Source organism: Erpetoichthys calabaricus, chromosome 5 (genome assembly GCF_900747795.2).
Source record: "Erpetoichthys calabaricus chromosome 5, fErpCal1.3, whole genome shotgun sequence".
In the NCBI taxonomy this organism is placed as follows: domain Eukaryota; kingdom Metazoa; phylum Chordata; class Cladistia; order Polypteriformes; family Polypteridae; genus Erpetoichthys; species Erpetoichthys calabaricus.
This window is the reverse complement of record NC_041398.2, coordinates 198,787,803-198,813,461: the sequence shown is the minus strand read 5'-3', so window position 1 is coordinate 198,813,461 and position 25,659 is coordinate 198,787,803. Positions and strand designations below refer to the sequence as shown.

Genomic DNA, 25,659 nt, shown 5'->3' with positions numbered 1-25,659 from the left:
GGCATGCCCTATAACCCGGGAGTGCATCTCAGTCACGTGACTGGAAGAAGCGATGTGCTCCCGGGATGAAGAAAAGGACTGTTTGCCCTGACCTGGAAGGAAAACGGACTTGTGGGTTTGGCTTGGAGCCACTTCCGGGTCAGGGGCTATAAAAGGACTCTGGGAAGCCCAGAACACCGAGCTGAGCTGGGAGGTAGGGTGGCAAGTGTCTGGGCGAGGAGGAGAGAGAGTATTGTTTATTGAGAATAGTTGATTGTGTTTATGAGTGTGGGGAGGAGAGTGCTTGGTGCACTACTGTACGACAACAAAATAAATAGTAGTTGTACTTTTACCTCGTGTCAAGAGTGGTACCTGAGGGTTCGAGAGGTGGACACAAGCCTCATCTGTTACAATATATATATTTATTTCTTGCCTCCTGTCTGGATTAATAACTTCTTTGAAGGTGACTCTCTCAGTGTGCACCTTTACTACTCCTCATGCGTCTCACTTTCATACTTCCTCTTTCATTGCATTGCCAAAGCCAAACTGACCAATCACACAAAAGCTAAACTTACTAGATTGCTTAGAGAGACTGGGCACACAGACCTTAGTGTTTTATTATATATACAGTGTGTATATTCATATATTATAGTAGTATATAGTATCTAGCCTCTAGAAGAAGTAGAACCTGATATTGTTGGCATTAAAAGTTAAGAGGAAATCTCTGAATTATGAACTGTAAATGGGAGGGGGTTTCTGCAGATTGCTGGGTGTCAGATACCAAGTTGCCATTTTTCACAAAGATTATTATTATTACATACTAAATTAGATGAGAAGAAACATGCATTCCGAATTTATATTGTTAAAAAAATCAGAGATATATGAAGAGTTGTCATTTAAAGTATATAAACATCTCAAAGATTTAATACAGCAGTATAGTATTAAAGGAAATTTGATAACTGTGTATAATTAACAAGTTATGCTAACATATTAGAAGCAGCGGTAGACTTTTGCGTTGTTATTTTTATATGTCTTATGAAAAGTATTTTTGTGGGAGATCTGAACATAAGAACAATATTGACTAGAGTAGTTGTTGGCAGAGAGGAAATACCAGCCCTGTCAGAAAGTCGAGTTAAAAGCCTTGGGAAGTCGTTTGACAACACCCTTAAGGATGAAACAACAATGAAGAAGGTAATGGAACAGGCAACAAAATGGTGAACAAAACAAAACTGCTTACGATATGTCAAAAGAGGACTTATAAGTACTTAGTACAGCATAAGGTAATACTGCAGCAATAGAGTAATACTTACCCATGGGTGTAGAAAAAATGTTTAATTTTATGTTTTTACAGAAATAATAAAGTTCCTAGGTCAACAGGCTTCTTGGTGTATTTACTTGTTATGTTGCAAGGTCCACTTTTGGTTTAACTTCTTCTGTCTTCTGACAGATGGCCTCTCATTATCCTCAACCACACTCTGGTGCAATGATGAATTCATAGATTACTATGATGGAGAGCTCCTCAGGCAACAAAGCAGCTCCAAACCATAACATACCCATCACCATGCTTGATAGGTGCTATCGGTTTCTCTAGTCAAATGCTGGCTTTGGTTTTGTCCAAACATATCTGGTACTGTGGCTAAATAACTCTAGCTTTGCCTCATTTGTACTGAGTACATTGTCCCAGAAGTTGTGGTCTTTGCCCAGGTATTCATTAGCAAACATTTACTTCTTTCAGCATCTTGCATTCTGCTCTCGTGGTGAATTTGCTAGGGTGGCTTGAGTGGACAATTTTGCAGTTGTTCAAAATTTGCACTTGTTGATGATCTTTCGGACAGTGGGATGGTTGATTTCCAATTGTTTGGAGATCTTTTTAAATCCTTTCAAAGACTCATAGGTATCTATAACCTTCTTTCTGGAGGCCTCAAAGAGTACTTTCAGTCCAGATATTGTGATAATACATAATTCAAGTGCATACCAAACTGAATGTCTGAGGTTTAGACAAGATCTTCTTTAATAATGATCTAATCCTTCACACCTGATATGGTACACCTGATTCTAATTTTAGGTATTTAAGTTACTGATAAATTTAGGCATATACTTATTTTTTCCACACATGAAATCAATCCTTTCGGTTCCCAATATTTCCATTAAAAGGTTGCACAGAACCAGGACCAAATACAAATCAAGATGTGGCAAGAGCCCTGGTCCATATCATGCTACAGTCTCTTAAATATGAACAGGGGCCAGTTGTGAGTCATCAATGTTCTTACTTTCCTATAAACACAAGAAGTATTTGGCCAACAGGAGGAAACCAGAGTTGTCATAAAGGAAAAAGAAACCTACCAAAGCAGGACAACCAAACCCCAAACAGAAGGCACGCCCACCTGAAATCACATTAGGACCAATGAACTGCTGTCCTACACTATGCCCTTTCTACTTCACAAAATTGATACTTTATAGCTTTCAAACTATTTTCTTTTCTTTTCTGTGCTTTGCTACAGTGTTTCTCATATTTAGTCTAATAAGCACTACATTACCTTAAATTGCTATAATAGGATGTACAAAATCCTTAAAAATGTTTTCGAAGACTCTTTGGACTCATTTCATAGCAACAGCAAATGATCATCCTGAAATATCCTATCTAAATTTATGATTTAATTTGTTTCAGGAAGTGAAACAAAAGAAGTCGTTGAATGTCTTGGATACGGTCTTGGTTTGAATGTAGAAAAGATTGGACCTGATGCATTAAAATTTGGGGCAGAACATTGCCCCAATAAGGATAAATTCTACACAGAGGGTAAGTTGGCCACTTCTTATATTCACACTTATTATCAAGTACTCACTCCTGCCTCACCCTGCTAACTTCAAGGGCATTCCTCCTGTTGTCAACTTACATATCTATTGATCAAATTACAGGGGCACACAATACATCAGCAGTCATTGGTGATATAGTTTCTTTAGTCCAAGGTGGCACCGTACAATTTGCAGCAAGTTTCAACGTGAAATTAAAGGAGAAATATATGGTAGATATGGAGACCTATGTGAACTGGGCTAAATCCCTTAATGATGGACCAGTATTGATAGAAACTACAGTAAGTGATTATTTTTTCAATAAGTATCTTTGAAGTTATTTTGCTTTCTGATGACAGAATGTCCTAAAACCCACTTCATCCAACTCTGGGCCATGGTGACTGGAGCCAACCTAGGTAGCATTATCTGCAAAACAGGAATCAGCCTTAGATGGATCACAAGGCTCACTCTCATACAAACATGGACCATTTGGAAGTTAATCCAACATGCACACACATATCTTTGGGGTGTGGGACAAAAATGAGAATATCTGGAGAGAACTGAACAAATTCCTCCCGGCAACCAAGTTCAGGGTTTAAATACAGAAGCACTAACTAATGCATCTTCATACTGCAAAAGAATATACAAAATAGTGCTCCGTATAAACAAAATACCTTTCTTTCTTTCAATTGTTGGTAGATCCCTTAATTCTAAATCTAGGTTTGATGGTGGGGGGGTCTCTACCCAATATGGTGTACCACCACTGGGCGTTCATCCTTTGGCATTTCTTGTCCTGGCTGTCCCTTCCCTCCCCTCCTCCATTATGGTTGCATATTGAATCCTCCATTGTTGCTCCTCACTTTTAAGCAGGTACTATACTTGCGTCATTGTAATCGCAGAACTATATGCTTTCCCTTGGACCTCTTGTCTCCTATGCAGTCCTCATTCTTTTACTTACAAATTCATTCATTGTTGAAAACAAATGGTATCTCTCTTTCTTCTGTTCTTTCTGCACATCATTTTGACTCTTTATTTTGCTCATTCTCCCTTTCTAAATGCCCAGTCTCTAGCCTTTATACTGTATTGTGTAACTCAGCCTTTTAACCTCTCCTCTCAATTTCTGTTTGGCTCAGTGACTACTCTCTTTCCTGTACTCCTCCTGCTTGGACAAACATATTTCTAATGTGAAACATTGACCCTGAAATCTTAATTATCAACAAACCCAATTAAAGTTTGTTAATAAACTTTATCCTACTCCCCGTAATCACTAATCTGATGGATCTTGAACTTGATCCTGATGGTCATTTTTGCATATTGGGTGCCCAAGGCACTTTCCCCACATTTTCGGGTTCTGCCATCCTGCTTTTTTTTCCACTTGGACCTTTGTATCTCACTCCTTGTTTTCTTTCCTCTTTGTTGATATTCCACTATTACCTGAAACAGTAATCCCTTTTGGTTTGGCCTCCCTTCATCTCACCTTATATAAACAGAACCTTATTTGTTTAGGCAGTTTTACTGCTAAACTATTACTTGTTTCATAATGGAAATCCATTGAGTGTTATGAGCAGTTCACTATATTTATTTTAAAATACATTTTTTTAAGCAAAGGTATTTGCTATTCTATTACTCTTGAACATTTCTATGTGGTTACCTTATACTATAATGTTTCTAGAACATAGTGACTATTTTGCTGTACTGCAGCATTATTTTGTTTTGAATATGGGTACCACCATGTAATGATTCCTGTTATTGGAATGCTACTCCCAGTTGCTATGAAATGAGGTTTTCGAACATCATAGTGTCTTATATCATCAGCATGATTCCTTTAATACTGGTGTGACAGTTCACTCAGTATCATTAGCTAAGTTTCCATCCAGTTTTTTGCGACGTTTTGTTATCGACAAACAGAATATACGTAAAAAAAATGTGCGAAATTTGCTGTCTCCAGCCTGTTTCCATCAAACTGGCTTTTTATCGATAAAATGGTGTGCGTGATGACGTCATCCCCCCCCAAAACGAACTGTCGCATAACTTTTGTTGTATCACGAAAAAAATCTGCCCTTGAGCCGTTTCCATACATAATTTTGTGTATGTCGCAAATTATCTACCTTTTGTTTTCCACGTTACACCCCCTCCACTAAACAAAGAAACAAAGAAATGGAGAGATTATTCAGACAGTTTTTTGAAATTTGCCAGCTTACTGTTATTTCAGTTTCACAAATAATTGGAATTGTACATAATATCCGAAGACGACAGCAGAATGAAGCAGTTGCTTGTCTGATAGCCCTAGAGCTCGAAGAAAGTACCCCAGTGCGACGAAACCCACGGGTATGGGAGAGACGACGGAATAAGACCTTCTGGGAGGAGGTGGTGGAGAGACACTTAACAGAAAATCTCTGGCTGCAACATTTTATAATGACACGGCCGACGTTTGAGATGTTGTGTGGATTCATCAGTCCTGATGTTGTGCCCATCACAGGTTGCCACCGACCACCGGTTCCAACCCAAAAGTGGATTGCCATCGCCCTTTACAAGCTGGCAATCTGCGCCGAGTATAGAGTAGTTGGAGAAACTTTCGGGGTTAGTAAAACTACCGTCCATCGATGTGTATATGCTGTGTGCACCGCTATTAAAGAAAAATTAATGCGGCGTTATATCAGACTTCCGACTGTAGCGGAGGCCAATGAAATTGCATACCGCAATTCCTTGGTGCATCTTGTGCCACAGATTTACGGTGCGCTGGATGGCACGCATGTGCCTATTCTTCCCCCGACGGAAGGCTACCGCGATTACATTAATCGCAAAGGGTGGCCATCTATTGTTCTCCAGGCCCTTGTTGATGACAGGTGCATGATACGAGACATTTGCGTTGGCACTCCTGGAAGTGCCCATGATGCAGCTGTGTTTGCAGCATCGGATCTGTACAGGTGAGCCTACCTTTCAACATCACTTCTCAGTGTGATAACAACTGAATTAACCTGCTTCCCTTAAGGTTTTTAATTAAAACTGAAATTTGAATTAATACAAAATAACGACGTTTAATCAAAAAAAAACTCTCTTCATCAGACCATGAGAACCGCTCCGCCATTCTCGTTTTGATTGCACGTGATGAAAATGTGACACCTTTATTTGCGCTAAAGCCCTTTTTTCCGACAAAAAGTGTTTCCAATGTAGTTTTTGCGACATCTGAAGTATCGATATGGAATTTATGCGCTAAAGTTAAACGGAAAAATATTATGTCGACATGTACAACATTTTATCGATAATTAGCATTTCCATCAGCTATATCGGTAAAAAAATTTGAAGCGCTAAATATTTTTTCGCAAAAACTCCTTGGATGGAAACCTGGCTATTGATCTGGATATAAACACAATAAAACATTGTGAAAATTTCTCTTGTAAATTTCTGGTTTTCGATCTAACAATATTCCCACTGACTTTGCTTTCTGATTAGCAAATAGACTTGGTGGCAAAACTTTCATCTTCTATGGTTTGTCTTGTTTCTAATCTCGACTACATTTCATCTCCAGGGGCCTCATGTATAAACGGTGCATACGCACAAATATGTTGCGTACTCCCGTTTCCGCACTCAAATCGCAATGTATAAAACCTAAACTTGGCGTAAAGCCACGCACATTTTTGCGATAGCTCAGACCCTGGTGTACGCAAGTTCTCCGCTCGGTTGTGCAAACTGGCAGCACCCAGCGTCAAAGCAGTGCTTTTGTTCAAGTGTGGTTTCCCTTTCTTTTTTAGATGCACATCCCTGACGTGGCTTTATCATATACACTGAAATTAACCACATATTGTTTATTAGTTTAAGGCATCTGATTGTAATTAACCTGTAACAATATAATGGTCCGCGGAATGGCCAAACTATTCCAAATACCATAGCTGCTTTAGTGTTGTTCTTCTCAATGAACCACTCAGACTATTTATCCCACTGTATCTGAATGTGGAATCACAGCTCTACAGCAGCTGATCAGAAAGAGAATTATTGGTATACAGCATCAAGCACATGCTGCAACAGCCATGTGCACTATCTATTGAACTTCTCTCATACGGCAAATACTTCAGAGCCTTTCCTGTAGGGACATCGCGGTTCAGAAACAGTTTTATCCCAAGAACTATAAACGCACTCAATCTGTCCATCAAGTGCTCCTTGTAGGAATGCTTGTACTTATAAGTACAATTACCTCACTGTAAACTTGCGATACATTTATAATATTGCACAACCTGAGTCACTTTATAAAGCGCGTATTTACATATGATGATGTGTGGCGATTGGTTACTTGGAGAAAGAAAAGGAAAGACAAGAATTGGGGGTTAGTACGTTTGAAAGAGACAGTACTGCTACAATAAATTATTTCATCGAAGGTCGCGCACGGGACAGCAAGCATCTTGCGGGAGGCAGGAACAATCTCTGGATGGGGCAGCAGCTTGTCACTATTACTGCGCCACCGTGTTCCCATGTTTAATAACATGCTTTAACTCCTATCATTATGAAAATTATATCAAGTATACATCTTGGTATTTTAATTATTCAGAGAACTGTAATATCACGAATGTAATGGATTCTGTGTACTGTCGGAGAAAAAGAAAGCCCGTTTAAGAAGCACATAGTGATTCACACACAGAGTACATAGAAGAACACATGCAAAACAAAGCATTTAACGTGCTACTTTAGTTACAATGGTATTTGAGAAACTAGTGAATTAAACGATTTAAAGATGAAGTTTATGATGTTCTACTTTAATGACAAAATAAACTACATGATTAAAGTGGAAATTTCGAGATTGAAGTTGACATTTCAAGCTTTTTTCTCACTGTCCCTATTTTGTTATCTTTTCTCTGTACCCTAATAAGCTTAGACGTTGGGCTACAACTCGCCTCTTCATGGCGACTTGGATATCTGACAACTTCTTTTTTAATCGGGCACTGTGTGACTTTGTGAACTTGAGCTTTTGAGTTTCTCTGACACTCAATGTCACTCGATCAACTTCCTTTTGTTGTTTATACCACTGTTTAAACCAACAAATAGTAAGTTTTTCCTTGCCTCCATTTGGTATTCACAGAAATTCTTCTATTTTTCCCCCGTGCTTTTGCCATTGCCTTTTCACAGAAAACTGAGCTTAAGGGCTATTTATATTGATTTGCATATTCAAAGAGGCGTAATTCTGGGAGAAGTTGGGGTAGGGCAGCAGGCGCGTGCACGTGCGTTACTTTTCACACTGCCCGGGATTTATGGAGCGGAAGAACATGGAAGTTGGCGAACATACAGATTTATGCATCTGGATTTTTTTGTCCATATGCACATTTCCACTTTTGTGCTTACGCCATGTTTTAGTGTGAATTCTACACACGGCGTTATGCATGAGGCCCTGGTCCTCTTCTAGCATTCATTCAGAATTCTGAGACTATCATTTAGATGGAAGCACAAGTATTTTCTACCTGTCTAGCATTGCTGCCTGTTGCATCTCCACTGGTGGCATCAGGTCAGCTGCAGGGTCATCAGCTGGGAGCCCACCCTTTGGAGATATATCACCCCAGAACATCTCCAGGTGGTGGGGCATCTCCCTACCGCACCCTTCAGCTGACCTCAAGATCCTTTTTATCCCACCTTGCATTTTTCCTTCTGAGCCTCAGCCAGAAACTCCCTTGGTTTGCCTCCACAGACAGCTCCTTAAGTGTCTTCTTCTGTTTGGACCCAGGGATTCTGAGTGCCTTCAGAAATTATTGGGCGGGTTTTCCAACAGAGCCTCTGCAGCCCACCTCTACCGAGCAGGTAGATGTCTTCCAACATTCTTCTGTGCATGTGGTGGACAGCTCACTGTACTTCTTCCTCTCAAAGGATTCCTCCATACCTTCCTCCCATAGATGATGAGCTCTACCATGACCACTGCCCTGGAAGAGCTGAACCACAGGAAGTTACCGGGTCATAGGGAAGTTGTGGCAGTCTCACATGGGAATATCAGCTGTTGGTCCAGGTCCAGTCTCATGTTCCACTCGTACCCAGGTGCCAGGAGAAACCACTGCTTCTGGTTAATGTTTTGCATAATATCACACAAAATAGCAAAGGGTGTGGCTTTCAGAAATAACCCACAAAACAGGTTTCACCCCTTTGAAGCCTGGTCCCAGAAAAAGGGAAGGCTATAGGCCTTAGTAGGCCCCAAAATAGAGGTCAGCTTTTTAAATTCAAAGGGAACCGCCAGGAGTATCAAAACTTTGAAGTAAATCGCTCCAAAAGAAGAACTGTAAAACATCTGACTGATGGTAGACCCATGTCCACAACAAATCTTAACAGAATTGAAGATTTATTAATCAAATAAAGGCAATCCTCAGCAAATAAGTGTTAAGTTAGCTGGGTTTCTTCCTCTGAGTGGATTTAAAATTAATTTTGTATGAATTTTCTGTTCATTTTTGTTTGCCTTGTTTGTTTTAATATTATTGATCATTTAGTTTCTATGTATATTCTATTGTGTTCCTTATGTTTTGTGGGTGGTTCCCCAACAGGTGGGGCCACCTGTAAATCACCATCAAGGGACTGCCCTCAGCCCTACCTGTATAAAGGCTGATGAAATCCAGAGTCCCTTGCAGTTAACTGAATGTGCTGGCATTGGTGAGCACTTTGGTGATTTGTTGGTTTTTTCATAATTGATTTGTTGGACTTTAACCTCGGTGCTTTGTTTTGTTGACCATTCTTGAGATTTATGTATTAACACTTGCCTCTGAATTACCTACTTTTTGAAGATGACTCCTTCCGCTTCTTTTGTGGTAAATCTTTTATTAATAAAGATCTTGTGTTTTTCCCTGTCATTACTAGCCAGGGTTGGAAAGTTCCTCCATTTCCCCCTCTAGTGACCAAGACCAGCCCCACTGACAGAAAATCTTGGCCCCCTGACAATTATGGCTGAGCACCTGGGACCCCTGGCTCTGTACTACAATAAATTTGCCTCCCCAAGCTGATTGAGTGATGTGCCTATGCTACACTCAAGCTTAACATCAATCACATTGAAATTTTGCACAACCATAATTACATTTATATAATATCATATTGCATGTTGTGTCTCATGATGCGTGGAGGGTCTGGTAGCTCTGAATAAAAATTACTAACAGAGTCAAAGTATCTTTTTGCAACATTTTGATTTCTGTATGTGTATCTCATGATGTTAACGATCACAGTGCCCATCTTTGGACCTTAACATTTGCGTCATACACGTTATTGACGTGAATCACCTCATCTTTCAAATGATGTGACACACCCTTTTTTGCATTATTTTGCATTCTAAATTTGCACAAGAGGCCGAGATCTCCTCTGTGCTCATGATCCTAAAGTTTAAAATTGGACAAAAAAGGTGACATGTGTTGTTTAGGCTTTCAAAACGCCCGGACAATTCTAAAATTAAGGAATCCATCATAACGTTAAACGTGGCTCTTCTGGATTTTATTTCTGGATCTTGGGATTCCTGACCATCTGCTTATGCATCAGAGCCGTTGGACTCAATAAGACGTTTTTTGTCTTTTGCAACACCAACACCGACCAGATTTGAACACTGTAGGGATTTCCATTTCATTTGCTGCAGCGTTAGCCTTGCGCAAGAGAGCCTCCCACTGTTCGGGGCCCCTGACAGGTGTCATAGTTGCCTCCCCTGGTGGCGGCTCTGCAAAGTCCCAAAATACCTCAAAAATGCCTACTGGGGAGGGGAGCCATCACACCCCTGGCTAGTCACAAAAAGGTCAAACACGAGATCTTTATAAATAAAAGATTTATTGTCACAAATTTCTCTGTGGCACAAAAAGCTATGAGAAACAGAAAAGGCACAAAAGCAGTCACCTTCAAAAATGAGGCAATTCAGAAGCAAAAATGGCCAATACACAAATCACAAAAATGATCAAAGAAAAACAGAGGTAAAAAATTCAGCAAAGTAATATTCAAAAGGAAGCAGTAAATTACCAGAGAACTCACCAATGCCATCGTCTTCAATAAAACACCAGGGACTGTGAGCTTCCTCAGCATTTATAGGGCAGTGGGCAGTCCTTTGATGATGATGGACAGGCCTCTTGCCTCTTGGAGAGCCACCCACAAAAAATAAGAAATATAATAAAAATACATAGGCACACAGGAACTAAATAAATAAATACATTTGAACCACAGCCAGGAGAGGGACCCTTTCTGAAACATAACATGTTGAAAAACTCTTTACCCAAAATCATAATCCTTTAGACTGTAGCAGAAAGTCACAAAAAACAGTAAATCTAAAGAAGCAACAATCAAGAGAAGAACTCATTAGTCCTACAAGCATATTCATTGAATAGTGAGGAACTGCATTTCCCATCAGCCTTTATAGAACATGGGGCAGTCCCTCAACAGTGACGGCCAAATAACCCCACCTCTTTGGGAACCGCCCACTTCAAAATACAAGAAACATCATGGAACAAATCTAAGCATAAAGAAACTAAATAATTAACAAAACCAACATAAAATACATATTCACAGTAAAAAAATTAAAGTAAAAAACATTATTAACATAAATGATTATAATAAATTAATCAATAAAAACAAAAAAAGACATTTAAACATAAACCAGGGAATAAACTCTAGCTAACACATAAACGTGATTGTTACTGTTAATTCATTGCTTCTTGACTCAGGATGGGGTGGATGGGGTGAATCATCAGGGTATCGATTCTGCTATGAATGTTCTTTACAATTCTGTTTAATTTATTGTATGGGAATTATTCAATAAATAACTGATCACAAAAAAAATACAAAAACACCTTTTTCATAAAAATCCATAATGTTCATATAAATGCATAAGTCATTTCCTTCATTCCTACATTTTCTATATTACTTATCTCAATACGAGGTCATTATAGGCTGTACTCTGTTCTGGCACGCTATGGTTATGAAGCAGCTACCAGCCATGGATAGGGCGCCAGTCTATCATAAGATACTGCCCTCAGCCACCCTAGTCATATTTAGAGTCATCATTTAACCTAATCTGTACATTTTATGAATGTAGGAAGAAGCCAAAGTTTTAAGAGGACATCCACTCAGTATTAACATGAAATGCCGTGCAGACAGTTGGTGACGTTAACCCATAACTCTGTAGTCACCAGGTTCCTTGCTCTCATTCCTCAATCTCTAACATATGACAGGCTTGTTTGTGTGTTGCGAAAATGGATGGTGGGATGGTGTATCTAACAGGAAAAACACAATGCAAAATAGTTTCGTCACCAGTATTTTGTGGCTGCCACTTTAAAACTGACTTTAAACTAGGTGTGGTAAACTACAGTATCATTGATCTAATGAATTCAATGAAATCCAGTAACCCATCTATTAAATATGCAGTACTACAGTGCCCAATAACTGATTAAATATCATTGTGTTTTCTTTTTTCCTAAACAGCCATCGCCAATTTACACTTTGCTGCCACTGAAAATGCCGCATTACTCTGAAAAGAAGGCAAACATTCAGCGAGCTCTGGATGACTACATAGCAGAGTACAGTGTGTGCAAGTGCAGGCCATGCCAGAATGGAGGCACAGCAACACTGGTGAATGGCGAATGCATCTGTCTCTGCACTTTTCATTATAAGGGAATTGCATGTGAAATTAAGAAACCCGAAGTCCCAAAAGGTAGGCTATTAAATTGTGGAATAACCAATCAATCGTAAGTGTCTGTCTGTCCATATTAAACAATTTGGTTCACAGTACACTGATTTTAAGTGAAATTTGGTCCACTTATTTGTCAAGATAATTTGTCAGGTGTAGCAAAGGCGCTATATAGGGGCTGACCAGACACAGACTGACATCGGAGGCACATATAAAAGCAAGTGAACTTTTATTTTTCTTAACCTTTGGGGCACGTCTTCCCTGTGTCCCACAGGCACAACACAGTCCCAAAAGCTCCAAAACACCACAGTCTTCTGCTTTGCACCACCACTCCTCCCGGCAAGCATTGTCCTCCTCCTCCCGACTCAGGCTCCTGTAGTGGTGGCTGCTGGCCCCTTTTATAGTTCACCCTGAAGTGCTTCAGGTGCTTGGCCACCTGCCTCCAATTGCACCACCGGGTGTGGCTGAACTACGGCCCAGATGGGCCCAGGAACCTATGCAGCGCCGCCTGGTGGCCACCCCGGATCCCAACAGGGCTGGGAAAAACTCCATCTCCCATGGAGCCCTGCGGGTATCTGAGGCACCAGAGTTACCCAGGGGGGCTGCCACCAAGTGGTCCAGGGGAGGTTATGTGCAGCCCATGCTTGCTCCTCTGGCACATACACAGAAGGGGCGTCCCAACCGGGCATGGGCCCCAGCCGTCCGTCACACAGGAAAGTTCTATTCTCATTGAGATAGCTCAATATCACAATTTGAAAAACTACCAATTAAAAAGCAATTTAAAACAGACCTTAATCACTGAATAAAAGAACAAAAAATGAAAAGTGCTTCAATTTTGAAAACAGTAAACTAAGCCCCTGAGCACATCTGAAATTATGCCATACATACATTTTCAAATTCCTTTAAATTGTAATGTACTTTTCCTCATCTTCATTATTGCCATGACCTTGAATTTCCTTTTTCATATAATTAACCATGTGGCTGATGCCAGGTCTTTATAAAAACTCTTAATGCCAACATTTTTGTTGACCTTTAGAAACTCCAAATGTCCAAATGGGGAACTGGAACTGCTGGTCTAACTGGTCTGAATGCAAAGGTGGCCAACACATACGCACTCGCACCTGCAACTCAGGAGGATTTGGAGGCACTTGTAACGGTGAAAGTGTTATGTCTGAATACTGTTAAAGACAACATTTCTGCTTGAAAGGTAAGGTCATTTTTATGTCCAGAAGGGTATCATTGATAACAAAAAACCATGTGCTGACAAAATAGACTCATAGCTTATTGGTTACGGAGGTGTGACACTGTGCCACTGTTAGAAACATCACATTAATGCTCAGCTCAGTTGCAGACTTGAGTGGCGTCTACTTGTACTTTGCTTGTTTTTGTTTACGTCTGTTTACATTTCTATAATGGAGTCTGGTTTCTTCCCATAACCCAAACTTTACCAAGAGAGGCAATGTATGAAGAAATACTTTAAAGTTGTGGTGAAAGTAAGTGGTGTGAAATGAAACTCCTTGACACCACAAAAAGATTGGGGGAAGCCTCTCCGTATACTTGAAGTATGGCTGAAAAATGGCAAAGTAGCAACTGAAGGTCTGTAGAGACAAGAGTCCAACACAGAACTGAAAAAAACAGAAAGATTATGGCAGTTTTTAAGGTCAGTCAGGGGAAGTGATATCATCGGGCAAGGAACCGAAAGTAATGTCATCGGGCCTAGAACCGGAACTCGTGTCATCTGAGTCGGAAGTGACATCATCGGGCCCAGAATCGGAAGTGGTGTCCTCAGCTCCCGTTAGAATGTCCCGGTTTTTCATCTGCAGGGATAAAAGAGAAAGGATTAGTGTACTCTGCCACCCTTTGGCCCAGCGTGGAATTACCTTCTTTTGAGCCCTTTAGCTGCCTTCCATATGCATGTGTGTGACAATGGTGATAAGTTTCCAAAAGAATGACCGTATCTTCTTCAAACAGTGTGTATCATATTTATCTTGTAGGCCCAATGTTATTGGTTTTGGTGAAGTTTGGTCTAATACTTATTTCCATATTCTTCAAAAACAGTTTGACTTATGTTCAATGCTAAACTGCCATAGTCTGCTCTGTTTAGTCATGGGACCAGGCTTATTGATTTCCAGTTTTTTTTCACAAGCAGTTTTCAGTTATATAATTTATTTAAATATATATTTACTAGGGGGTTTGCCCCCCTTGCTCGCTTCGCTCACCAACTCCCCTAGCCTGTGCTACGCATGAGCCACTTCGCGTCTCTGCTGCTTGCATTGGGCTGAACGCACCTCAAGGAGACGTGGTCGCTCCTCCAAAACCTCCTCTTCAAAGGTGATACAATGGGAAACAAATACCGTTTTTTTTTATCTCCTCTTTGCTCGATCAGCTGCTGGCTTGCTGCTGCTGCTGTACCGTGTGATCTGCATCTCACCTGGTGCTTCGAACATTTAAAAGCCTGTACAGCAGCAGTCCTATTCTTTGTCTTTTATTTACGGCCCTGGGCGTGGTTAAATCTCGGCACAAAGTCTCGTCTCGTGGGAAGTGAGTTCTTAATAGTTTTTAGTTTATAATTTAAAATAGGAATAAGAATCTGAAAATCTAACAATATCACATTAAAGTTCTATAAATTCTGAAAAAATGATACCAAACATATATATGTAGGTTTTAAAATAAGCCCGATTTAAAGCGTGACAAAAAAGGTGACATAAAAATATCACATAAAATTGTTACACCTTTAGGCTTAGGATTATATATATAGAGAGTAGATGTACACAGTGAAGCATGCACACATGCATACACTCATAAAATGTATGAGTAAATTTAGTTGACAGCTTGTTTGCTCTACCAGAACACATGCTGGATGATAAAGAGAAAGAAATGAATTCAAACACACACACACACACCTAGATCTGTAAAGGTCGACATGGACAGAGGTGTTAAGTCACCCTTGTGCCAAACTATATATCTATGCAGCTTTTTCATTTCAATTGAGCCAATATGTTTAGTAATAAATATTACTGAATTTGTTCATTTGATTAAATTTTCTGTTTCTTTTTTCTCTAGTTTGATTTGTGTACATAATAAATATTTCAATGTATTTGATTCTATATTACTAAACAGTACAATCGGTTGTAATGTATTACAAAACCATCTATTGAACGACTTCTTGTGGTATCACTAAAGTATAATTTCGATGGACCACACCTTACTGATTTTTTTTTTTAGTATTATATCTCATCCTGGTCATTGTTTGGAGTATGAATGTTCTCGGTTTTCTTGTTTGTTTTCTTCGCTTCCCAAAAATGTGCGTATTAGGTTAATTATCATCTTTAATTTGGTGCTTTATGTGTAAGTAAGAGTATAAACAGGAGAATATTCATACTCTGAACCCCTTTCCAGCAGTGGTTCCTGACTCCTAACCAATTCCGGTGGAATAATTTCTGGTTGTTTGTAAGTTTGTATGATCATTATTGCTATGCAAATAAAACAAACTAACCAAAGAATTCTGTTTTGTCTGTTTGCTTCCCTATTTCTCATCACTGTGTGTGCACATAATGGTTTCAGTAAATGTGTGCTTTCTCCAGCACTGCTTATCACTCCAGTGATTAGAAAATGGAACAGGCCAGAAGCATGAACTTTGACTAGCAAGGGTTTAACAAAAGAATGTTTCTTCATTTTCCATAAAAAAAATCATGTCTGCCTATCTACACTGATTTGCATAAGATAACAAAAACATAAATATAATCTTTCCCTGCCATGCGGGATGCAGGATGGACCAGTGGTTAGTTTTCTGCCTCATAAATCTAGCATTCTGAGTTCAAACTGTGCTCCTGGTTGTTATCTGTATGGAGTTTTATGGGTGTCTGTGCTGTATTTTCCTCAGGTTACTCCAAAGACCTGTGCGTTAGAATAATAGGTAATTTAAACTGGCCCTGTGTGGGCCCTGAAATGGAGTGTCTCCCTGTCTTGGACTAGCTCCTGCATAGCACCCAAATCAATCCAGTTCCAGTGGGGTTACAGCCCTTGGAGAGCCTTGTCCACCTTAATGATTCTGCCCCATTGTTCTCTAGCTCTTCCTTTTTTTTTCTCCATTCTCTTTGTGTTTCCTGAGATCAACCTCCAGTTTCCCCAGCAGCTACTTTCTTAGATGTCCAACACTTCTGCTGCCTTGTGGGTTACTATTTTTTACTTTCTTAAGGGATGCACCCAATGCTGCCAGAATAGCTTCCAGTTCAACTCTGATTAGCCCGGTTTGAGGATGGTATCTTATGTTGCTTGTATCCATTAGTTGCACAGTTTCTCCATTTCTGTGAGAGTGAACTTGCAGCATCTGTAATATTGGCATATCACCACTGACTGTGCTTTCATTTTTTTCTCTGCAAAAAAAGGCAACAAAACTCACTTTCTTTAAATGATTAAAACAAGGACTGGAATTTGGATGTTAACTCATATAATCTTTGCTGAACTGGTAATTTTTGCTGTGAACAATCGTCACCTTCTATTTCATAAAAAATCAGATACACAATACTTGGTACATGATTTTAGTTTGCTTTTTTTAATTATTATTATATTTTTTTCCAAACAGAATTACTGAACATCTTCAAGACAGAAAAAGAAGCACAAGGATGATGAAATCAGGAGTCATCGACAAAAACCAAAGCTGATTTTTTTTTAATAATAAGTAGATATATGTTGTGTCTTTTTTTTGTCAGGTAATAAAAAAGTACCCAAACCAACTGTTTTCCTTGTTTTTTATATATATACTAGGGGGCTGTGCCCCCTGCTCGCTTCGCTCGCCAACCCCCAGGTTTGGTCCTCTGGAAATACAATTTAAAGTTTTTTTTTTTTCTTGGGAATTGTTACATATGCATTATGTTCACTTTTGATAATGCAACATATAACTGGCCGTGAGTAAATATCGTTTCAATAAAAATAAGACTTTCTGATAAAACAATCTACTTATGAAAGTGGGAATATCCAGAGTTGATGTAGTGGGTGGCATTGTTCTCAAGAAGCTGTGGATTTCTGGCCATGGTGGATTGCACGTCATTGTAAGAAATAAATCTGGCTAACCCATAGTTCTGGATATTGCCATTGCATCATGATATAACTGTTGCAATGCTCTCGGGCTACCTTGATATGATGATGGTAATATTACTGCTTACCTATTTTGAATTTGTCTGAACTATTGATATTTGAATTTTGAACGTGATCAATGAGACCGTGCATATGTTCCGTTCTAAGTTCAGCTTGATTTGATTTAATAAAGAAGAGATGATTAGCTGCGACTTTTACGTATGCATTAATAATATAATGTTGCATTAGAAATGATAGAAGTGGGTTAAATACATGGGAACGCATTGCTAATTTTGACCCGAAATATTGTGTGGGTGTTATTCGTTTTGCTGAATGCATTTGTTTCATATTGTTCAACCACCCTGTTTCGCCATCTGGGAAAAGAATAAAGGGTCGGCATGTGGCAATGTATTTGACATAAATGACAAAGCATGCTTTGCCTTTGGATATACATGAATATCTACTCTGTCTTTGATATCTCCGTCTTTCAAAAGTATTATCGCCAACAATTCGTCATATGTGGGTTTATTACAAATGCAACTGTGATCTTTTGGTTTCATATAGACAACCAAGAAAATGTCTTTGTCCGTGTGTTGCTGCTAAATCTTGTGCAAAGTGCGATACGTTTGGACGTATGGATTTGTATCCATTATTGGCTGTATAATTTCTATTAAATCGGATTGTTTAACTCTTTCGATTCTATGTTGCATCACTTCTCTGTGATCATAAAGATACACCTGACCAAATAGTGTTTTTTTCGAAATTAAACTTCTTGTAGCTGTAATTGTTGTGGGACCACAGATTCTCATAGCGTATGGTCCATTATTGTGTAAATCAACGTATTGCGCATTGAATTATGCGAACACGAAAAGATTATTGTAGACGCGTATATTTTGCCTGTCGTGTTTGTAGATTTCACTTTCACCAAACCACAAATCTTTTAATTCTTGCGGCAACGCCTCTTCATTGGGAAGCAGCAGTACTTTTCCCTGATGGCAACACGAAGTAGATGATCTGCAAGTATTCGACTTAAACTTTAAAGCCTTACAATATCTACATACTTCCGACATATCACCTATGTCCATATATTTGATCTCTTTTTGCTGTTCTGTTATTTCACCTAGTAATGATTTCTGTTTGTTTGTGCGAATGCAATCCTTACTCTCTTTTTTTTCACACTTTCAAATTTTAGAACTGTCGTATTTTTGAACTTGCTCTGCATGTGTATCGTGCCAAGGTTTTTTGTGAGCCCTTCGAATTCCACTGCTGTCATAATCTGTAACCTGCTCTGCATGTGTATAGCGCAAACGTCTTTATGAAGTTCTACTGTGTCTTTTACTCTTTGTCTTTTATTTCTGACCCCGTTTGGACCTGCAAGGTTTTCAATTCCACTTGTTCCAGGCTGATTATTACTTTCCTTGCCTAGGTCACCATCTCACGGGAACATGCTTCCAATGGATGTCAGTATGATGTGACTTGAGCCTGACTTGACCGTGTCGCAGGAAGTGAAAATGTCTCTACCTCTCTGAAGTGTCTCTCTGTCTCTCTTCAGAAGATCACGTCTCGTCGCAAGATTTTTTTCATAATAGAGATATACAGTATATATATATATACAGTATATACATATATATATATATATATATATATATATATATATATACATATATATATATATATATATATATATATATATATATATATATATATATATATATATATATTTTCAAGCTCTGTACCGCATGTTAAACACTACTAGAATGTGTATATAAAGGAGATGTACCTGAAGACATAACCTTACAGGGGAATCACAATAATTCCCAGCCCAGGAACCTCGCCAATCCTGTCCATCTCCATCCATCCATCCATATTCCAACCCGCTGAATCCGAACACAGGGTCACGGGGGGTCTGCTGGAGCCAATCCCAGCCAACACAGGGCACAAGGCAGGAAACAATCCTGGGCAGGGCGCCAACCCACCGCAGGACACACACAAACACACCCACACACCAAGCACACACTAGGGCCAATTTAGAATCGCCAATCCACCTAACCTGCATGTCTTTGGACTGTGGGAGGAAACCGGAGCGCCCGGAGGAAACCCACGCAGACACGGGGAGAACATGCAAACTCCACGCAGGGAGGACCCGGGAATCGAACCCAGGTCCCCAGATCTCCCAACTGCGAGGCAGCAGCACTACCCACTGCGCCACCGTGCCGCCCTCCTGTCCATCTCATTTCTCCAAAATAACATTGCATCGACCTATGAAGGTCCCTAAAGTTCTGTTCTTCACCACACTACCTGGTATTTTAATCCATCTGTCTATGGTTCTTTGTATGAAAGAAAAACTTTTGTGTGAAATTTGTACTTAACAATATTCAAACTGTGTCCCAGGGTTCTTGTTGAAGAATTTGAAAGTAACAGCTGGGATTTGCTATATTATGCTGGATTTTTAACTCTTCAGTCATTTCTCCTCATAATATCTGTTGGCTTAAACTGAAAAGATTCCGCTCCTTCAATCTCTCCTCATACCTCATACCTCTCCGTCTCAGAATCAGCCTAGTCACTGTCCTCTGGACTTCCTCTAGCACTGTTATGTCTTTATTGCAATATGGAGACCAAAACTGCACACAGTACTCCAAGTGAAGCCTTGCTAGTACATTATATATCTTAATATATATCCTCCACACATCATAATATATAACCTAACATCCTATTAGTCATCTTCATCGCTTCTGTACATGGTCTGCATATAATTAATTATTTATGTAAGCACAGGAAGGAAACAAAACATAAAAGGAGAAAGCTCATGCTTTGGTCACACTGGTGTGCTTCCATCACTTGCTGGTCTATTTCTATGTTGCTTCAGGAGAACAGAAGGGCTGATGTTACTGGCACTTTTCTGGGTCATGGTCCTTATGTTAGTAGATGACAAACAGCAAGTTTACAGTGTTAACTCAATATCCTTTCCCAGTGCCTCCTCTAATCCAGGTTTTGTAAGGCTGGAGACATGGCTTCATGTATGACACTGAAATTTAAGAAGGTGATCCCTAATGTTGCCTAATTGAGATGGGTGTCTGTAGGTGAGTCTGGGATGCACAGACAAGGCAGATGAAGGGCCAGTCCTCAGAAAGAAAACAGTCAAGAGGACCTGAGTGGGAGGATTTTCATACCTTTATGGATGTGGGGGTGTTTTTTAATTTAAACTTTGTAGCAAGTTTTACTTTGATCAATGGAACTCTGTCACCATTCCACAAAGAGGTGCTCTGTTAATATATAAATACTGGAACTAAAAAAGGAACAAATGAGGATGTACAGTAAAATGACAGAAGTGCCCTAGTGTACATTCACGATAGAGAGATAGTATGTTAATGGGAAAGGACCAAAAGATATGACATAGTCAAATTTGTGACAAATTTGTTATCAGAAAGTCAGACAAATCTTTTGCCAAAGCCAAAATGATACCTAAAAAGCAGGATCAGAAAAAACAAAGCTTGCGTCTTTTGCCAGAAGCAGTAGTCAAAGGAATATGCACATCAATTTGTTTTCTGTAAACTCAAATAATTTAGGAAGTAATTGCTGCAACCTTTATATGTACCAACATGAGACAGAATGGCGGCACCCATTGAAAAGTGAGGTGGAATGCCTTGAACACTGATCACCTATAATTACTAACAAAAACAATTCTCTCCCTCACCTTGTGTACCTCCTTCAATCAACTCTAGCTTGTCTTGTCCCATGTATTCAAGTTAACAATATATATCTTCCTTATCCTAAGCCAGAAAGAGTATGGTCTAAAACAGGGGCTTAAGAGCTGGCCAGAAACCACTTCCATCTTTGGGATTAATTATGGAGCTCATGTTGATTGCAAATGTAGACAGAAACACAGAGTCAGAGTTATTGAATTCCTTGTTAATCCAATCCCAATTTCACTCCAACCAGTTTCTTAATGAGAAGCCAATTCTTGCTGTTAATTAAAGCCATTATTGAATATCATGACTTGTTGCTGCTCTCATTCTGCAACAGCAGACTGTTGATTTTCTGTTTTATGTAAGACCACTGTCAAGATGTTTTGGTGACCTGAGCAGACCAACATGACCGAGACCTTCACCTTTTTTATTTTCAGGTTAGTTTGTCATGTGGCGGTTTGTTTTGTGTCTCATTATTGTTTGGCTGCTCATTCAGGAAAAAGAAACAACTAAGGTGTCTGAGTCACGTCAATTAAAACTAATGCAAAATAAGTTAATCAGCAGTAAAAACGGCTCACTAATTAAGAAGATGGTTAGAATGAAAACCTGCAGCCATTACGGCCCACTCAGACCAGAGTTGGATACCCCTGATTTAGGTGATATCTTTAGAAGGGAGAAAATCTAGATCATAAGAATGACCTGACATTGCAGAATTAAAACACTTACAAGCCATGGAATTTAAAAAAGATCTGTTATTTGCAAGACTGTTTTCTAATTAAGCAGCTGAGCTAGAACAAAAACCTGCAACTGCTGCAGCCCTCCAGGACCGACGTTGCTTAACCCTGCTGTATGGGAAGCAAATTTTGCATTATTTTAGTCTTACATTTCTCAGTCAACAGATGTCAACTGACAAGGATCAAAGTCTTCAGTTCAAATTCCAGTTCAGTCGCCATTTTTGTACATTTTTCCCCTGTGTATGTGGGTTTTATCTGGGTACTGCATTTTTCTCTGTGAGGGATAACTTATTTATATACTCTACTCCCATAACTATTGTGACACTAGAGTGCGCTGTCGCTCCTCTAACCCAACAGACAGACATCCAGGACACCAGGTAAAATTACTAAAATGTATTTTAATTCCTTTTTCTTTCTTATAAATAGTGCCTCTAAGTACCCCAGCCACCATACAAAGGCAAGTAATACTAATAAATACAATAATTATACGCAATTCTCTTCTCTGCACCTCCCAGCAAGCTCTGTCTTCTACCTCCCAACCCCGGCTTGTTTGCTGGGTTTACAGCAGTCCTTTATATAGTCCTTGACCCGGAAGTGCTTCTCCTCTACCGTTCACGTGACTTGCCAGCACTTCCGGATCAGATAGAGAACTTGCTTTTTCTTCAGCCCGGAAGTATTTTGGGACTTCCGTCCCTGTGACTTTGGAGTACTTACGGGCTATGTAGAAAGTAGAGACTCCCAGGTCTACCTGCAGTGTCTTCTGACAGGCACCCACGGTACCCAGCAGGGCTGTGAAGCTGAACTCCAGATCCCATGGAATCCAGGGCACCGCTATGCTGCAGGGAAACCTCCATCCAGCGTCCTAGGGGAGGCAGTGTCCCAAAGCAGCTGCCTTCCCCTATCCCTCCATTCTTTGGGCGTTGTTTGAGCCGGGTTGACACTATGTATGATGTAGCACCTGTATGATGTATGTATGTGTAGCACCTTCCATTTTATGTGATATAGTGCCTTTCATTATATTTCTATTGTGAGGGGAACTTATATGCTCATGTTTGCTTATGCTCTAGTAATTAGGCTGCAGCTCTGACAGATGTTAAATACAGTACTTGCATTTTATTATGATTTTTTTTATGTATCAATTAAAGACCTTTTAGAAGCTTATGAGGTACCTTGCCCTGTAATGGTGCCTATTTACTTTCATGTGTGGGAATGAAAAACCAAGAACAAACTGTTATCACCTAATCAAGAGCCACATACTGTATGTCTTTGTTTACTTGCCAATATATAAGTAGGGACTCAGTTCTTCAGGTTAGTAGAAAGAGGAAGCATAACGCAGGTGCACGCTTTGCTTCTTCTTCACAATGCTGTGTGGGATATTTGAGATTCTTGCTTAAAGATAGGAACCATATGAAAGAATAAATATTATATTAACAAATCCATTGTGAACCCTCAAGTCTGAATTTTTCTGCAACCTAAAGTCTTGCAGGTTAGGATGACTGGCAGCTTTTAATTAACTGTGTAAGAGCTTTTTTGTGTTTGTACGATCTCAACAGTCGTTGAACCCAATGCTGTAGAATACTATAAGTATTAGCAATAAGTGAGACCAGGAAGTGTGTTATATCCGCATCACAAGATCTGGAAGCAACAAGACAACTGAACACAAGTTCTGATTTGATATACTGTATATTCAAATAGACGTTCTTTTTTATTTATTTATTTTATTGTAATCATTCCATACAAATAGATCAATTTATAACAAAAAAAATTGAAGACAAATCAAACCCCACCCCTGAGAAGGAGAGCTTAGCCAAAGGAGAATTGCTTAGGGCTTTTTAATAAGGCAACAATAAACCAAAAAACGGAAGAAATATATATAGGTAAATAAAAAATGGAGAAGGGAATTAAATGCGGTAATAGTTATTTCTCTTATTCTAAAATAATATTGATTAGATCCTGCCAGGTTTTAAAAAAATTCTGTACAGATCCTCTAACTGAGAATTTGATTTTTTCCAATTTCAAATAATATAAAACACCGGTTTCCCACTGACTTATCAGAGGAGATTTAGGATTCTTCCAATTTAACAAAATAAGTCTGCGTGCCAAAAGTGTAGTGAATGCAATCACCGTTTGCTTGTCCTTTTCCACTTCAAGTCCGTCTGGAAGAACACCAAACACAGCTGTTAATGGGTTAGGAGGGATTGTGACCCCAAGGCTGTCTGAAAGGCACTTAAAAATTTTGGTCCAAAATGATGTTAGTTTGGTGCAGGCCCAGAACATGTGACCCAGTGAGGCAGGAGGTTGGTTGCAGCGTTCGCAGGTTGGATCTTGCCCTGGAAAACGTTTTGGACAGTTTTAAGCGAGACAGATGGGCTCGATATATAATTTTTAGTTGAATAATTCTATGCTTTGCACATATGGAGCTCGAGTGAATTCTCTGCTTTGCTACCTTCCACTCCTTTTCTGATATATTGATTAAGAGATCTTCTTCCCAATGTCCTCTTGGATCTTTGAAAGGTAGGGACTCTAATAGGATTTTATATAATGTGGAAATGGTGCTTAATTCCTCGAAATTGAGCAGTATTTTTTCCAGCATGGTGGAGGGTACAAGGTGAGGAAAATCAGGCAGTTTCTGTTTAACAAAATTTCTAATTTGAAGATAGTGAAAGAAATGTGTAGCTGGGAGGTTGAATTTGGAACGTAATTGTTCAAAAGATGCAAATATGTTGTCTATATAAAGATCTCTGAGCATTTTAATCCCAAAACTTTTCCAGGTATTAAAAACTGGATATGTTTGCGAGGGTTGAAAGAAGTGGTTCTCTTGCAGAGGTGCCACGGATAAAAGATTTTCCATCTTAAAATGCTTTCTAAGTTGGTTCCATATTCTGAGTGAGTAAAGCACAATTGGGTTATTAGTATATTTGCGATAACTTGCATTTATTGGAGCGCAGAGCAGGGAATATAAAGAAGTACTACAGGATTTTACTTCTATTGCAGACCAAGCCTGTGTATGTTCATTTTTTTGTGTCCAGGTTTTTATGGCTTGTATGTTTGCTGCCCAGTAATAAAGCTGAAAATTAGGTAAAGCCATGCCACCTTCGGCCTGAGGTCTTTGTAGGGTCGCTTTTCGGATACGTGGGTGTTTTGAGTTCCAAATGAATGAGGTTATTGTTGAATCTAATTGCTTAAAAAATGATTTATTGATATATATTGGAATGTTTTGAAATAAAAAAAGAAGTTTAGGAAGGATATTCATCTTAACAACGTTAATTCTTCCGGCTAGAGTGAGATGAAGGGTTGACCATCTATGCAAGTCTTGCTTAATTTTTTCCATACAGACAACAAAATTTTGTTGATAAAGAGCTTTATGTTTACTTGTGATATTTACCCCTAAATGAGTAGTGGCTTTTTTGGAATGCCAATTCTGATAAGGCTGTACAAGGATGTGTCTATATGTGTGCAGACTTGCCAAATGTTCACATGAAATTACTTAATTAATCATATTGTCCCTCTTTTACTAATGACTACTGAGACTTGTAACTTTATTTATTATTTGTGCCTGAAAAACTCAATTAAACAATGGGATGCTGGTGTCTGGTCTGTCTCGACTGGCATCAGATCAATGTGACTTTATCATCACCTGACATAATTCAGCAATGTAAATTTTAATGATATGTAAACTGGGAGTCTCACAATCACTCACTACGCAGGAAAATATATTGGCAATGAACTGCCTAAATTGAAACAGCAACATCTCAAATTTAGATTTGAAACATTTTGAGGTGAA

General features: G+C 39.2%; 2 protein-coding genes across 3 annotated transcripts in view; both read left to right on the top strand.

Moving 5' to 3' along the window:
• Nucleotides 1-17,115, top strand: part of c9 (complement component 9) — a 52,764-nt gene extending 35,649 nt beyond the window's left edge. The window contains exons 8-12 of one of the 2 annotated variants that reach the window (XR_007935174.1): nucleotides 2,648-2,776; nucleotides 2,896-3,071; nucleotides 12,175-12,403; nucleotides 13,416-13,666; nucleotides 13,699-17,047. Coding sequence is in view for 1 of the 2 variants with exons in the window: in XM_028802392.2 (XP_028658225.1) it covers nucleotides 2,648-2,776; nucleotides 2,896-3,071; nucleotides 12,175-12,403; nucleotides 13,416-13,564 (683 nt within the window). In the remaining variant the exon portion in view is untranslated. Of the gene's footprint in view, nucleotides 1-2,647; nucleotides 2,777-2,895; nucleotides 3,072-12,174; nucleotides 12,404-13,415; nucleotides 13,667-13,698 lie in introns of both variants that reach the window. The other variant, XM_028802392.2, reaches the window with a different exon arrangement.
• The window catches only part of LOC114652160 (FYN-binding protein 1-like), a 1,204,993-nt gene that overhangs the window by 886,273 nt on the left and 293,061 nt on the right, over nucleotides 1-25,659 (top strand). The gene's annotated exons all lie outside the window — the stretch shown is intronic.